This window comes from Vicugna pacos, chromosome 10 (genome assembly GCF_048564905.1).
Source record: "Vicugna pacos chromosome 10, VicPac4, whole genome shotgun sequence".
Classification (NCBI taxonomy): Eukaryota; Metazoa; Chordata; class Mammalia; order Artiodactyla; family Camelidae; genus Vicugna; species Vicugna pacos.
Window position 1 is genome coordinate 17,436,776 of NC_132996.1, and position 16,086 is coordinate 17,452,861.

Genomic DNA, 16,086 nt, shown 5'->3' on the forward strand with positions numbered 1-16,086 from the left:
GGATAAGAAGATGAAGGTAGGAGAATATGCGTTATATATCTTTGGAAGAGTCTTTTTTTTTTTTTTTAAATGAGGCTTACTTAGGAAGGTGAGTGAACAAGTTCTGTGAAATGCAGCCACATCTGTAGAATACCATTTATTCATTATTAGATTGCTGCTTAAACTTAGAAATTCAAATACTGAATAGTTTACAGAAGACAATGTCATCGTGCAAAAACAGGAAGAAAATCAATATAATACAATACATAGTAAACGATACAATGTGATGCAATAAATACAAAAGCAGGGGGATAACCACATGGTTAAGGCAGTTGGAGGAAATGGAGTTGAAAAGCCAAGAGAGCAGGTAAGTTCTTACAGTAGGGACCAATCTTAGTCATTGTTCTGTGACTCAGGGAGAACATCAGGGAAAACAAACAAAAAAGCACATTTATTAGCACCTCCTATACACCAGGTATGGGTTGGTTATGTTTCCATCTTTATAATATGACTCCAAAGCAGTTATTAGTATGTTTTAAGAGGAAATAAAGTCAGAAAGGTAAGGTAAATTGCCCCATATGTAGTATATAATGTCTCATGCACTAGGTCTTGAATCAATATTAGCTGAATAATTGGGTATGTATTTACTCAAATGAAAGATATCTTGTGAATTTTCTTTGCTATGTTTCTAAATTTCTACTTCTGCTTTGGGTTGCTTGGGGCCTCAGATGACCAAACTTTAATCGCAAGATAAATATGGTTTAAGACAAGGAGAATGAGCTATGGGGTTCCATTCTGTGTCTTACCCTTTTCATCAGACTGTGTTTCCTGAAGTAAGATTCCCTAACTAAATGTGTAGCTTGGAATGGTGTAGCAGACTTAGAGAAGCATACTGTGATCTGTTTCTTTAGATTTTAAGCTTCCTGTGGACAGGGACTGAACCTTTGTTTCCCTGGTGCCTATATTAATGCATAGCAAATAGGCACTCAATAAATATTCTTTAAACAGAAGAGTGAAGCTAATCTGTTAATGGTAAGAGCTAGTAAGTATACTGAATTAGAGTAGAGGAATGGGCTGTTAGTTTCTTTCTTTATTTTGATTTTCTTATGAACTTTCAACTTCCCTTTCAAAATTTAGGAACATATTTTTTCCCCATAGCTTTCCCCTCTGCACAAGTAGTTAACAGCCACATCCTCAGTTTGCTCACAGAATTATGTGTGTACCTCTCAAATCCTCTCATATGTGCTCACATTTCTAACTGTGCATTCCTTCTGGGTAAGGACCATTTCTTATTACATGTAACACAATGTCTTGAGACCTAGCAAGTGCTCAATAAATGTCTGTGAATGAATGAATATATAAATGTATATATTGATCAGATCTTGAGGCCTCAAACTCATTTCCACATAAATGAGGAAACAGAGATGAAACTTGCATTTATTTATTTACTGAAATTTATTGAGCACCTGCTATGACAGAAATAGTTGAACTGTCTGTCCAGAATTACTTTTAATTCATGCAGCAATGCCTGAGTCCTCATCATAGAAAAATCCATTCTGCTGATTTAGTATCCATTCATTTTTTTGGTTAATCTTCATATATACTTTTCTCAAGAGTACTTTCAAACATTGCATAATGCTGTAGACCGTGATATATTCCACAGGCTGTCTGAAGGACAAGAGGAAGCACCATTGCTTTTATCTCTGTTTGACATAGCAGCAGCCAATAAAGTAAAACCCTTCCTTTTGGTGGCAGTGGAACAGTATGATACCTAAAAAAGAAGGATAGTTAAGTACTTTTTTGGATGTAAATTCCAAGAAAAATTTGTTGATTCCTCCTAAACTGATAATTTCTATTCCAGATCTCTCATGTTGATAGCAAAAAGGTTAAAATTAGCTATTTGAAATATGAAGCTACTACATTTTGATTAAAATGTGTCATTGGCAGCTAAGGAATATTTAGTTTTTTAGCACAAAAAACAAAAAAAGAAGGAAGAAAAGGAGCAAAAAGATGGACTTACTTGACTGCCAGACGTCCATTTTTAGAAAAAGCCAAAGCAGTGGGATATAAAACACCACACACTATGCCAATCAGCGAACTTCTCAGGACACAATTTTCCTGGCTGATCTTACCTGGAAAACATAGGTAAATCTGGTTTCTCTTTACAACTCAGGATAAGAACCCTTAAGAGTCTTGTATCCTCATACAGTAGTTATCCGTACTGTCCTCAACCAGAGTGAAACAGTAGAAAGAATATTAGAAATTCAGTCTACAGCACAATAGACTAAATGTACTACTTTTAAAAACTGCTTTTATACTTTACGTAAGGATAGTTACTCTCACTTATTGGTTGTTGTGGAAGCAGTTTTATAGTGAAGACTATTTCCATCAGACTGTGTTCATTTCCTGAACTAAGATATAGCAGACCAGATATCTGGATTCTAGGTTAATACATTTATATTGTTTCTGTGTCAGGTGTGTGCTAGGGATACAATGTTACACAAAAGAGATCCAATCTCTGAACTTCAGGCCAGTCTACTAAGAAAGAAAGACATTAAACAAATATTTAAACAAATAATCTTAAGTGTGCACATGTTCCGAGGTAAAAATGAATAGAGAATGTATCTAGAAACTTAACTACCCCAAGGGAATCAGAAGTTTCCCTGCAGAAGAGTATTTAAGCAGAGACCTGAACAACGGGGGTCAGAGGTTCCATCAGTTACTCTTTGTGAAACTTAAGGTATGGGGAAGAGGCAAGACGTAACATTAGAAGCCCATAATATGCCAGAAAGTAGGTTAGGCATTTAACATACAGTATCTTAATTCTTACAACAATCCTGTGAGATAAGTACTATTAGTCCTAATTCATAGATGAGACAACTGAGTCTCAGAGATTAAATGACTTGCCTAATGTCAAAAACTTAAGTGAAATAGGTAGTATGCCAAAGCCTTTTTTCCCCAGTATGTTATGTTGCTTTTTATTGTACTTGAAGATGTCTCAGGTTGGTTTCCTCCCTGTAAAAAAAGGACAGTACTACTTGCCCTGACTGATTAGGAGGATTGTTGTGAGGATGAAGTAGGACAATACATGTGAAGGTCCACTGTCAGTGGTAAAGCAATATACAAATGTAAGGGATTATTATCAGCAGTAGCAACAGTATATGTTAATGAATAATTTTCCTTAGATATAGACACATTATATATACATCAATGAATTTGAATTTACCTGAATACAAAGGATCTGTTACAAGAAGCTTATAAGCAACTATGGTAGACAAAAATGGAAGTGTAGCCAATGATGCATATGTCTTCAAAGCATCATGTTTAACCTTGAAGCAATGTCTGAACATTATGTTTGCCAGTATTCCAGAGAAACCAGCTGTTGTTCCAAAGACCACTGTTCCATATATATTTAAAGACCTAATTAGAAAATCAAAGTGAAAAGTTAAGTTCAACATAATATTCTCCTAATAGGTATATCCTTTCCTGGGTAGTCATTTGTTCATATTTACTCAGTATCAAATGTTTCTTGAGCATCTGCCATGTGAGAAGTATTTTCTTTGTGCTGAAGATGGGGCAATGAATAAAGCAAAAACAAAACAAAACAAAAACCCAAACAAACAAAAAACCTCCACTCCTCATGGAACTTGCATTCTAATGAAAGGATATAATTCTCTTTCTGAGAATATTTAGACTGGCTCTAAGATGGAGTTCTTTTAAAAAGAGAATAAATTTTGGCCACAAATAAATATGAATATGTTCTGATGTAGCCAAATTTTCTGAGCTATCTAAATCCAAGAATACTGCTCTTTCCAATAAAAGAATTAACTTGCTTAAGGTCATTTGAAAAAAGGTGTTTACATTTGGTTAAGCCTTCTAGAAAATATTTCTTAATTAGTCCAGATACATTTAACATAATTTGTCTAGGATTTCCAAAACTTCATCCAAAGAAATTTAAAAGATCTAGTTTTATTTATTCTGATTCATACCTAAATCCAGAAATGTTTAAAGTCTAAGATCAACATCCTTTGACTTTATTCTTGAGCTCTATTACTCTAAAAGTCAAAATGGTAATGTGAGACTATTTGTACATCATGGAATGTGTATTCCTTTCTGCTGAACTCAGCACTGTGGCTAAGGTAATAAATTCTAAACTGAATTTAATTAAAATTGATAATCAGTTAAAGATAAGTAGCCCCCAAAAAGGTGTTGTTAATTACTTTTAAAATGTTTATTGCATAAATAACATTTCAACAATTTTAGAAGCAAAAAAACTTCAAGAGACAAAAGAAATTATACAGTCTCAGTATTGCAACAAACCACTATTTTCATCTGCTCATGTTTCTCTCCAGTTTTTTTAAATAAGCTTTCTTCATAACCAACTCAATAAAGTTAATAAGATCTTAGATACCCAGAAACATTGGTGATACAGAAGATATGCAAATAGTTATTGACTTTCAGTCAGAGTGTGTCTCTTACTTTTCTTTTCTAAGATATTCAAACTTTTTTTCTATGATTTCGATGATCATTGGTTTTCTGAGCTTTGCATCTCCTAGAGAAGGACTGGACTGACCATGTGTGTATGTTGGCATCTTGATGTCCTAGAAAACACAAAAATCCAGAATCATGATAGCTAATGATATTAATATTAAATCTTATAAATTCTACAGATTCAGATTAAAAAACATTTAGACCCTAGTAAAGTGTCAGGTACTGTCCTGTGTTTTCATATATTTTGTTAATGATTCAATCAACATTTAGTGAGCTCTTATTACCTGTTACACAATGGCTTTTTGATCCACACAATAACTTTGAGAAACTGGCAGGATAATGGTCACCTCTATTTTTATAGATGAGAAAAACAAGGTCCAGAGAGGTTAACTTGCCTTAGGACCTGGTGTAGAAGAATAACTTACTGAGATATTTTTTGTTTTCCTTACAGTTTTCTCTGAAGGTAGCCAGGCCCTTTGTAGTTCACCATGCTCTAGCTTTTTCAGAGCTGATAGTAAAGAGTAGCTACTTGTTGACACCTGTCTTCATCCTCTGTCTCGTGAAAGCCTGAGCTCATTTTGGAGATTATCTTGAGGTTCCTGGAGAGGTAGGAGAGAACGGGGATTGCCTTGGAGAATAGCGAGAGAGCACCAGAAAGAGAGACACTGTTCCAGGCTAGGAAGAGGTAGTGGATCATGACTACTGTGGATTATATAAATTATGTATTGAGCTCCCTAATAGCGACTTGGGCAGAAGCAGGGCCTTTGCTGGAAATTGCTATGTAGTATACAAGGAAGCCTGGACCATAGCAGTGGGCTCCAGGGTTGGAAAGTTCCTGTGTCTGAAGTATGATGTATGAATAGACAGTTGCCAATGTCAAGGGACCATGAGGTTTGGCCAGTAGCATCTTAACAGAAACCAATGGTAAAGACAAAAACAAAACAAAACTGGATCCTTAGGATCCTTTCTGAATGTTTTGTGCTGGGTAAGACTCAGATTTCTGTGGAATTCTTACTATTTATTAAATTTTTTTTCCCTACTGGCATTATGGGATTCCAGATTAGCCAATGAATAGATTTTAAAAAATCTATGGCCCTTCATAATTTATATGAATCTCCATTTTAACAACGTTTATGGACAAGGGCATAGACTAAAAAATGTCAAATTTTAGGAATCTTAGGCAAAGAATCCGAGTGGATTAGGCATAAAAGATATAGAAGAGACTTAGTAAGAATCTCAACCTTTCATGTGGACAAGAATCACATGAGTTTACTTGAAAAGCAGTTTTTTGAGATCCCTACTGAGATATCTGGATAATAGAAGTAGGGTAAAGTCTAGAAATCTTCATTTTAATAGCACCGAGTGATTCTGATGCTGGTAGTCAACGGACACATGTTGAGTATCACTGTAATATTCATTTCCTGAATAAGTGATATGTACCAGTCCTAACCCTAATGAAAGGCCAATTCATCCACAGTATCAAAATTCTGAAGGTATAGGCTCTTTTGAACCTTAGTGTGGTATGACACAATGAGTAATAACTGACCAGTTTCTTTCCCTGTATCATTGAAGAACTGTACTCATGCCAGTTCTTTTTCTTTAAAATATCTAGGGAGAACAGAAAAAAAAATTTACAAATTACAGTTTCTCAAGGACTAGATTTAATTTTTTGCCTCTCTCTGACATCTAAATAGCAAATGGAAGAGAAAATAGCAGTATCTAAGGGAGATTCTATATACTACTCCATCTAATGTACATGAAGGCAGATGTCAGTAACATGATAATTAACCAGAAACTTTGGATAAATTTTTGTTTTGCTATCATCCAATTCACTAAAGTCTTATTTCTCACAAAGAAAACTTTCAGGCAATGCCTTGTACCAACCTCCTACCTTGTCTACATCCTTAGTACATTAGGAAACACAGACACCCAGGATTATGATCCTAAAATACTGAAAGAGGACAGTAAGTATTTATTGGGCACCTCGTTTTCAGAAGGCACTGTTATTAAAGCAAAGAAATATATTGATAACTTTCTGATAGAATTTTTGTAAGTATTGACATGTAATTATTTCACCATAACCAACATTTTATCTAAAAATTAACCAGGCCTTTCTCTTGCCTTTTGAGGTCGCCCGCACTCTGTCTATGGAGTGTGTAAACCTACTTTTGCTTTAACTACCCCCATGCCTTGTGGTCTGCCTGGCCTTCTGAGGTGACCTGCACTCTGTCTATGGAATATGTATCTTTCTGAATAAATCTACTTTTACTCAAAAAATAAAGCAAACAAAAAGTTCAAGGCCACTCAACTGGTTACCACAGTTATACCAGTATCAGTGCATTTGTATAGGTTTATAGTTTCCAAAGTATTATACGGTTTTGTTATGATTTTATGTGTATTATTTCACCTGACTTTCAGAATTTTATTCAGCATTCACTCATCATTTACTCAACATTCACGTAGTATTTGACAGACACTCCCCCCCCAGGTAAGCAAGATGTAGTCACGTCCCAGAACCCACAACCCAGGCAGAAATACGGAGAAAATGGCAGGGAATTTAAATGCAGAATTTTTGTCATTAAAAACAAAGCAACGTAAGAAAAGCCAAACTTAGCCAGGTAAAGTGGCATTTAAAGGAATATCCGAAAGAGGAGAATTTGGCGGCGTGGGGTAAGTGCCGGGAAGGGGATAAGTGCGGGGAGGTATTTCAACTTGAGAAGGCCAGTGCAAAGGCCAGGAGGCAAGAGAAAACGGGCTGCATCCATCAGGACTAGACTTTAGGTCTCCAGCTTTCTCGCCGCTTTTTTTCCATAGCAAGTGGGGACCTAATTGCGCCCTGCATGAACTTGGGAGCTGTTCTCTTTAGACCCTCAAATTCCTTTTACTCGCATCATTTCAGAAGAGTCCGCCAACACTCTGAAGCTGCAGAAATCACCGCCCATACCATCCTGGACTTCCGCCTACCTTGGGCTCTTCCCCAGCTCCCACCGGCACCACACCTGCAACCCTCAGGTCAGCCCCAGCCTCACGCCCGAGCGCCGCCATTTTGGCGGCTCACGTGACCAGCAGTGGGCGGGAACCCAGAACTCCCGGGGCGGGAACCCAGAACTCCCGAGGCGGGAAGTGGTGCCGACTCACGCCTCTCGCCTGCAGTCCCGGCCCGCCCCGACCCAGTCAAAAGCCGCGCCCTCCATCCAGGCTGTGATTGGGCGCGGCGTCCAGAAATTAGGACCGCCCACTGGCTTCCCGGCGGTTCAGACGCCCGTGGACCCGCCCCTCCAGCGTCCCCGCATTCCCTTCCTTTGCTATTTGTTAGCTTGGCTTCTCTCCGCCTGAGGGGAACGTGGGGCGGCTCGAGCGCAGCGGTGTTGCTGCGCGTTTCCCTCTCCTCAGGGTGTCTCCGTTAGCTGGGGCCGAGCTGCCGCCACCCTCTCACTCCTTGAGGGTGCTCGCCCCTCTGGCCTGGCCCGTAGGTTAAGGCTGCGGCTTCTCCGGCACCTCCTCCCCAGAGCTCCCAACCGGCCGCTAGAGCAGCGCCGACTAGCCTCCTCCCCTCACAGCCGTCAGACCCTCCTCCTCCTCAGTGTTTAGTCCCTTCATATTCCATCCTTTCACCCCGCTTGGAAAGGGACCGGAGAGAAATTTGCCCTCCCACTCCCTGAGAAGACCCCCTTGCCAGCCGGTGTTTCGGGGTGGTGGGCGCTGTGAGAAGGCCTGGCACCCTTTTGTGCACGTTCAGTGCCCAGCAGTATCTCCCAGACCAGCAACCCCCGACCCTTCAGTCTCCACGTCTTAGAGAAGCCAAATTCAAGAGTTATATAATTTCTAGTGCTGCTGTTTCTCCTGCCTGAGGAAACACTTCATCGCGTGGAGGGCGCAGGACATTTCTGTGCTCTTCCGTATAAGAACGGGGTGTAGGCAGGGGTGGCCCGCGGGAGCAGAGAGATTTCTTGCCTTTTCTACAAAAGGAAGGTGGGTAGTTTGGAGAGAGACTGAGAGAAAGGGTGGATGTGGAAGCCAAGCAGCCGAACTCTCTCATTTAGGAAACCGCGAACCGTTTGCACAGCTTATGCTCACATGCCTAATACTACTACAGCGTCTCAGAAAACACCTTTGGGGGAAGGTTTGACTTGTCTCGAACAGTCTCAGTGTTTTTCCTCGCCGGATAGGGTGCTGCTTGGATGCGAAGAGATGGCATGATGTGAATGACTCCAGTGTGAAGAAATCTTCGCCAACTCATCCTGCATCAAGTGCCCATTGAGTAGCACTGTCACTTTAATGTCTCCATGCCAAGGGATTGCTTTCCTTCTTTTCAATCCTCTCGGTTAATACATGGGAGGATCAGAATCAGAGGGGCATTAAGGATCAAGCCTGAGGGGCTTGGAGAGCACAGAAGAAAAAAAATGAAAGTGACAGCAAGCTGGATCCTGTCTTACTGAGGGGGTGAGAGCCGGAACTTCTGATCCAGTAAATAGAAAGGGGCCTTTCAGTCTGTGTTCTGCCCCAGAAAACTGTTCAAACTCACCCACCTTTTTAGAGACTAGAGTCAAAGACGTTTTTAAAAGTATTTTTTTGGGGTGTGTGTGTGTGAAGGTTTTAGATTTTTCTCTAAAGAATTGAGGGTCTTTATCATCAATCAGTTCATCTTGGAATTTGATCATGTGTTGAGTAATGAGACAGCTGTGAAAATTTTGTTTGTGCCTTAATTGAGTTAGTCATTGAACTCCAAAAACGTTAATGCCTGAAGAGGAGATTTAATAACGTTTTCTTCTCTTACAATAATTTTCTTTTTAAACAGAATAAATATTTTATAAACATTGAAGTACTCGGCAGTTGTTTTTCTCTAACCTCTGTGGGCAGTGTCAAAGTTTGTGGAAAAAATACATCATTTTTTTTTTCTTTGAAAGAGAAGACAGCCTGGATTTCAAACAGTGAAGTGGTTTGCAACAGTTACCTGGCTCTTGGCCTCGACCCAGCTGGATCAAGTTGAGACCTGAAAAGAGATCTTGAATCCTGTGGCAGTGAAAAGATTCAAGAATGCCAGTCAAGAGGAAAGGTGGGCTATGAGGCTTCCTGTGTAATATATGTTTCTCCTTTTTCTTGGTTCTGGTATTTGCAGCTTAAATTGTATTCCATTTGAGAGTAAAATTTTGCTTGAGATTTATTGTCATAATGTCTTTCCTGTGGTACATCATTTGGTAATATTTTGCTAAATTGAAATGAAGTAGGACTTGTATTCAATTATAGACACCTGTGACTTAATGAATCAGGTGGTCTAAATCGCCATTTATAATCAGCATAAACTTGATAACACAGATTTGGAATTTTCTTTAGTTTGTTTTAGCTTCTTAAAGTTTACTTTTACACAATCTTTAAAAGAGAAACTTGTACAGTACAGCTCTTCCTCATGGATTTAATATTTATCAGGGGAATCACATAGTTGCAAAAGATAAAGTTTTCTGCACTGAACACAATTATAGATTTATTGTTTATTGTCTGATTAAAAATAGATTTCATGTTTGGGTTTACTCTAGTGTAAATCTTCACTTTAATGATAAAGTACAACTGTGGTAACTTGTGCTTTTCCAGATACATGCATTATTCAGTAACATGATTGGCAAATTTCCAAAATGAATTAACACTTGACTATCCTCCCCCCTCAATTGATCAAGATCCTGTGGATTCCTGAAGTATAGTCTATTGTAGGTTAGATTTTGGGATTCACTTCAGCCTAGATCTTACCCAGGTGAACTTTGTTCGTAAGGATCCTCATGAACCTGCTTTGGTTTTTGTTTGTTTTGACATGGCATGGAAGATCAGATCAACTATAGAAGAGTTTAAGAGTTGAAACTAAAATTTATATCAATTCACATGAACTCTATTGTAGTAGACTAGTACAGATCCAAATGTTGACAAGCTTATATGAGTTTCTACAATCTAAACTAAAGCTTAAGGTGAAGGTTAAGGTGCAACCTGGCTCTGCATGATATTCAGTCCTACCTGTGGATTTGGAAGGTGCATTGTGGAAACTTACAACCAGTGAGGTTCTTTATTCAGCTGTCGTCTGTAGAGGTGGACGATGACATATAAAACCTCTGAAACACCTAGAAATGTCCCTTAGTATGCTTTGTTTTAAGACTGGGCTTGTTTCCTTCTCCTGCTCACCCTCATAATATTGCTGAGAGAAGTAAACTCTCCATGAGATTTTGGAGTTACACCTGTTCAGACCTGACACAGCTGGTTTATCTGAAACAAAAATGGTTTGGGGAATGTGGTCAGTAAACAATTTGACTTGTTTAGCTTGCTGTTTATTTTTATTCTTTCTACCATTTATTGTGCTCTAGTCAGTGCCCCTTTTAGACTACCTTATTTTAGACTGGTAATTGAATTAAAAAACATTGTGTATATATCTGTGTGTATAAAAGAGAGAGGGAGAGAAAAGGAAGAGAGGAAGGGGAGAGAGGGAGGGATAAAAAGGTGTCTGGGAGGGATGAAGTAGGGCATTGGATGTTCTAGGTATAACTTAATTAAGCAGGGTGAACTTAAGGTTTTTAAACCCAGCAGACTGAGTTTATTGAAAGTTCTTACCTTTGAAGGAAGTTACAAAAATTGCTTATATGTTACTGAAAACCATACTTTATGATGAATAATTTAATATTTATTTCCTTCCCTCCTTTCTTCCCTCTTCCTTTTTCTCACTTTCCCTTCCTCCGTCTCTTTCCTTTTCTTCTGTCTTCCTCCTTCCTTGTGTCTTCCCTCATTATTTAACAATGGATTGATTGTAATGAAATCCAAATGTTGATCCAGTGTAAATTTTTTAAAGTATCAACAGGTTCTAATTAGCAAAGCAAGTACATATTTGAATTATACTAAAGCATATGCATTATGTAATTTACTTTATGAACTGATCTAGAGAAACCAATTATCTTTTTTAAATCTCTTAAAACTTTAGTATTAAGATTATAAGATATTTTAAGATATTGTAGACAACTAACCAAACAAGTTGTAACATGTACATTATGTTTTTATCTGGCTAAGCTTACTATCTGTACTGTTTCTAAAACAGAAGTAAAACAAATATTTTGAAGTATAACTTAGACTTACTGTGCAGAGAGCACTGTTCTCTGTCATCTTGAATCTTTTTTTTTCCTTCATTGTTGCATGTGGTAGATATGATGAAAGAGCTAGGTTTAATGTACTTTTAAACAGTAAGTATCCTCATTGCGCCAAGTGTTCATTCATTGTTGAATGTATTACTACAGTAAGAAATTTTTGTAAGACAGTTTCCTCATGTATTATATATATTTATGTTATTGTAAAAGTAGAGAGTTCTCTGGTAACATGCAACCATGGTGAGAAGTGGGAATGGATGTGACATCTCACTAAGTCAATTTTTAAGCATTATTCTTGACTGTTCTTAGATAAGCTGAAACTACTGTACCTCAGACCCCTATTTTCACTGCTATTTTGTTTTATGACATTACTTCCTACCTCTCCCACTGTATACTCTTATCACACTTTTACAGATCTCAGTTTTATCAGCAGAAGACTTCTTCATCTTTAGAAATTTTTTTCCTCAACAGTCACTTTTCATTCAGGATCCTTTTTTCTGTAGTAACTTAATTTGCTCCTGACTGAGCCATTAGGATATCTTTGACCTATTTTAAATTCTGAAAAAACAGCCAATCCAAGATAAGTTGTATTAGCATTCTCGATTTGAGGCAAGATCATGCTGTATAGGAAGGGGCTATTTCAACAAGGCTTGTGAATTAATCTGATCTGATTTAATGTTGAGTTAACGTAAGAAAAGAAAGTGAGTGATACTAGTGTACTTCCCTGTGTTTTTTTGTGGAAAGTTGTTGTTTTAATGATGAGATATGCTTCAACAGAATTTTTTAGTAGATGAGAGTTTCTTTTGTTCTCTTTGTCATAACATATGTGAAAGAAATCAATGCTTTTAATACTTTGCGATTGATGCTCATTTCACTTCTGTGTTTTTAAAAAATTGTCCTATTTTGAGCTTCTTTTAAATTGGTATAGATATCTATCTGATGTTACTAATTTATATGGCACTTTATTTCCTTTGGATTCTTCTTTTGCAACTGTTCTCAGTGATATAATGGCGTATGTATACCAGGTACTGAAAGTTAAACACTATCATTTTCATAATTCATATGTTTTGACATTGTTCTTTTTAAAGAAACTTGAAGAATTTAGTGTAATTAGAATCCCAAGACATGATATTACCATGTATCTCCTGGGCACTCTTGAAATTGAGAGTGTTGTTTCCTGGGTTCACAGTCTTTCCTTTTGGTTGACGGTGTACTTCATCGAAGTGTCATTTCTGTTTTTCTTTGTTTCCCCCTCTCTCTGGGGAAGGGAACTTACAACTCTTATGTTTATTTTTCCCTCATTTAAAAATTTTTCATTTTCTGTTTCCTGCACTTCGGGGTTTAACTTCTTTTTTTATAGGATCTTCCTAGTTTATATTTATCTTTTACTATCTGAGTGTACTCTTTCCATCTCTAGTATTGTTTACTTATTAAAATATTTTTTCAGAATATCTAAAACGGAAATGTGTATCTGAACTTATCAAATACACTCGAGAAGCTATTTTATTCCTTTTGCATACACTTCACCAAATTTTTGTTTGAACTTTCATGTTTGCCATACCGGTGCTATATCCAGATGCTTTTTCCATTTCAAAAAACTTGATGTTTTTTCTTTTCTCAAGCTAGTAGAACTCAGAAGAGTTAAGCACTGAATCTTCCCAGAGAGGGATGGGAAAAGATAATTTTCAAACTTTTGTAAGTGGAAATAAGATACATAACATACTAAAGACTATTTTTTATGGATTTAAAATCTTTTGAAAGGGTCATCTTGACCTTAATTGAGAGAACTGTTAAAAACTCTGCAGCCACAGATTCTTGATTTTGGAATATACTCAACAGCCTAAGAGGCATAAAGAGAGAGCATTCTGGAGAGAGAAATAGAATACTTTTTGTGTTCAACTACTAATTAGGAGTATGTTATGGAGCAAACAGTAGGCATAGTACTAAAGTTATATGTTAATTGAATTTGTTTTATAGTTCTTATGTGTCAGAAACATTGCAAATTATATACCAATGAATTGATACCATAAAACATTTGAACTGTCAAGTTTTTGGGAAACTGCATATATGCTCCATATATGATAGAATATTTGATCGCTCCTTTAGGCCTACAGTTGGTTACCTCCTTGGGTAGGAGAGCCTAGTCAGTGAGAAGATGTACACAAAATGTTGGTTTTTTAAAACACTGATTTAAGGCATTCAGTTCATTTATGCCTTTGCCAATGAATCAATCAATTAATACCTAACTTTTCTACAATAGTACATTCAGTAAAGTACAAAATTCTCTTCCTGACAGGGAGGGTAATTAAAAAAAAAGGAAAAAGAGAATGCTCTTCTTTCTTAATTATATACTCTATATGCTCTTATTAATATTTGCTGTGTAACCATGTTAGTGATTATAAAATATTGTTTAGTATAACTTTGAGATGTATAAAATTTTTTTTTAACTGGGCCGAGAGGACTTGTCCCCCAGCTATAACTCTGCTCAGGAATTTGTAGCAGTCAAGGCACGAGGGCTCTGTATCCTCAATGTAGGTTGCTTTGTCAGCAAAGGATCATGAATTTTACCCAGTCTCTTCTGTCCAGTCAGTCATTCTGAATTCCAAGTAGTAAGCTTTCTGCATACGTTCAGTTTTTAGTGAGTTTTTCAAAACTATTTCAAGAATTAGGGCCAAATCACCTCCATTATGAAACAGTTCTCCTGACCTCATTTGTTTTAGGGTTTAAGATCAAGGGGAATGATGTATTATACAGTGGAAAATCCTGTGAAAATGAATTATTAAGTTAAAACTTTCAAAGATTATGAGTAAGATTGTGTATCCCATTTCTGCTGATGACACCATTTGGCAGGCATTGAGGCTTCTGTAGGGAGCCTATCATTTTGGAGAACTGTGACATCTTTATCATTGAAAGTGTGGTGAGACTTGAAATAAACCTGTTAGGTTCTGTTCTATTTAAAATACCTTATAGGTAATAAACTATAAATTATTTTAAAGGGTAAACTTGCATGTGTATTTAAGGAAATATCTTTACTTCCACTTATTTATTCAATCATTTATCGATTCAACAAAGATTTATTGAGTGCCTGCTATGTATCAGGCACTGTGCGAGGTGCTTGTTTTGCAGTGGCAAATGATACTTAGTCTCTGCCTTATGCTTAAAACTTATTAGGGAGATAGTTATGGAGATAGGCAATTTCAACATTGTGTGGTGAGGTTAACATACTGTGTCATGTTCATTTCTTTGCACTGTATTACCATGTCCTCTGTTACAATCAATAGCAGTGATATTGTTGGAAAAACCTAGACTGTTAGTCAGAAGATCTGGCTTCTAGGAGGAGGACAAGATCAGATAATCATTGAGCTGGACTCCCTGTCTATAAATTTAGGTGTGTAAGATATTTCCATTTATTTTCTCTTAATTTCTGACTCCTTTGTAAGCAAAATCACTCGAATCCTTTTTGAGGTTTTTCCCACTTCCCTGAGGTTATGGTAGGGTTCCATCTGGAATGAGGGTATATTCTGGTCATTGATCATCTATGTATAAAAGTTCACTGCTGAGACGTGAGTTGTTGTGTTTAGGTAGTTCTTTCTAGCCTGCTACTTCATACAGTCGATGACTACTACTTCCCAGGAATGGATTTTAATTTTTTCCCCCTAGAATTTCTGTTGCTGTTTGCCTAGCTGCATTATGATGCTTTTCCCCTCGGGGGTCTTTTTGCCTTTTAGGCAATGCTGCCAGGAAACAGAGCCTAGATACCTGCTGCCTTGGGATCCAAAAACCTCTTATTTTCCAACTGAGAAAATCTCTTTCTAGACTGGGGAGGGGCTGGGAGATGTCCCTCTCTTTGTGTGTATCTGAGAATCTCTTTCATCTCTGAAACAAACTCTTTTTTATTCTGAGGGATTAGGCTTTTGGAAAGCAAAACTAGAATAACTAAAAATCTCTTTAGTTTTCTGTCCTGGCACATACCTCCCCCAAGGCAATAAAGCACAAAACCAGTTACCAGCTTGAATGGGAAGAAAGGAAATAGGAACATTTAGGGGGAGAAAAATAAACATCTCAAAGTGCCAGTCTCCCACATGTACTATAGAGTTTACATGCCTCTTATGATGATGCCACGAGGTGACCTTGTGAAAATCATATAATCTTTCTGAACCTCAGTTTCCTTTTCTAAAAGGGGTTTAATACCCCCCCATATATGTTGTTTCTTTCCCCCATTGAATATGGTAATGTATATGAACTTCAAAATTAGTGATAGAATTAGAACAAGAAGCTCATCTTGTGTTCTTTCCACAATATGGGTGTGGTGTTCTCTGAGCAAGTGAATGACATCATGGTGTGGTGCAGGAGAGCCCAGGGATGGAATCCAGTCTGTACCATCAGCTGGATAAGTTATCTATAGAAAGTCAACAGAATGAGCTTCAAATTCCTCATCTTAAGACATGACTTTACTAATAATACTCAGTTCTTAGGATTATTGTGACAATCAAAAATATTTAGC

The 16,086-nt window shown here is 37.4% G+C and overlaps 2 protein-coding genes across 2 annotated transcripts in view; one reads left to right on the plus strand and one right to left on the minus strand.

Annotated features, from left to right (window-relative positions):
- Positions 1–123: 123 nt before the first annotated feature.
- On the minus strand, positions 124–7,582 carry TMEM126B (transmembrane protein 126B). Its single transcript, XM_006197464.4, has 5 exons — positions 7,435–7,582; positions 4,459–4,580; positions 3,206–3,399; positions 2,000–2,111; positions 124–1,750 (listed from the first exon to the last, which is right to left on the minus strand). The coding sequence occupies exons 1-5, from the start codon at positions 7,513–7,515 to the stop codon at positions 1,567–1,569; spliced, it is 693 nt and encodes a 230-aa protein (XP_006197526.2). The 5' UTR covers positions 7,516–7,582; the 3' UTR covers positions 124–1,566.
- A 1,269-nt stretch (positions 7,583–8,851) lies between these two features.
- Positions 8,852–16,086, plus strand: part of DLG2 (discs large MAGUK scaffold protein 2) — a 1,735,130-nt gene continuing 1,727,895 nt past the window's right edge. The window contains exons 1-2 of the mRNA XM_072969091.1: positions 8,852–8,913; positions 9,378–9,526. Coding sequence (XP_072825192.1) covers positions 9,508–9,526 — 19 coding nt within the window. The 5' untranslated portion in view covers positions 8,852–8,913; positions 9,378–9,507. The remainder of the gene's footprint in view (positions 8,914–9,377; positions 9,527–16,086) is intronic.

Excerpts from the sequence above, each read along its gene's own strand:
- TMEM126B (XM_006197464.4), bottom strand. The coding sequence starts at position 7,515 with ATGGCGGCGCTCGGGCGTGAGGCTGGGGCTGACCTGAGGGTTGCAGGT. Across the intron at positions 4,581-7,434 it reads GAGCTGGGGAAGAGCCCAAG|GACATCAAGATGCCAACATA; the intron begins GTAGGCGGAAGT and ends TGTGTTTTCTAG. Across the intron at positions 1,751-1,999 it reads AATGGACGTCTGGCAGTCAA|GTATCATACTGTTCCACTGC; the intron begins GTAAGTCCATCT and ends CTTCTTTTTTAG.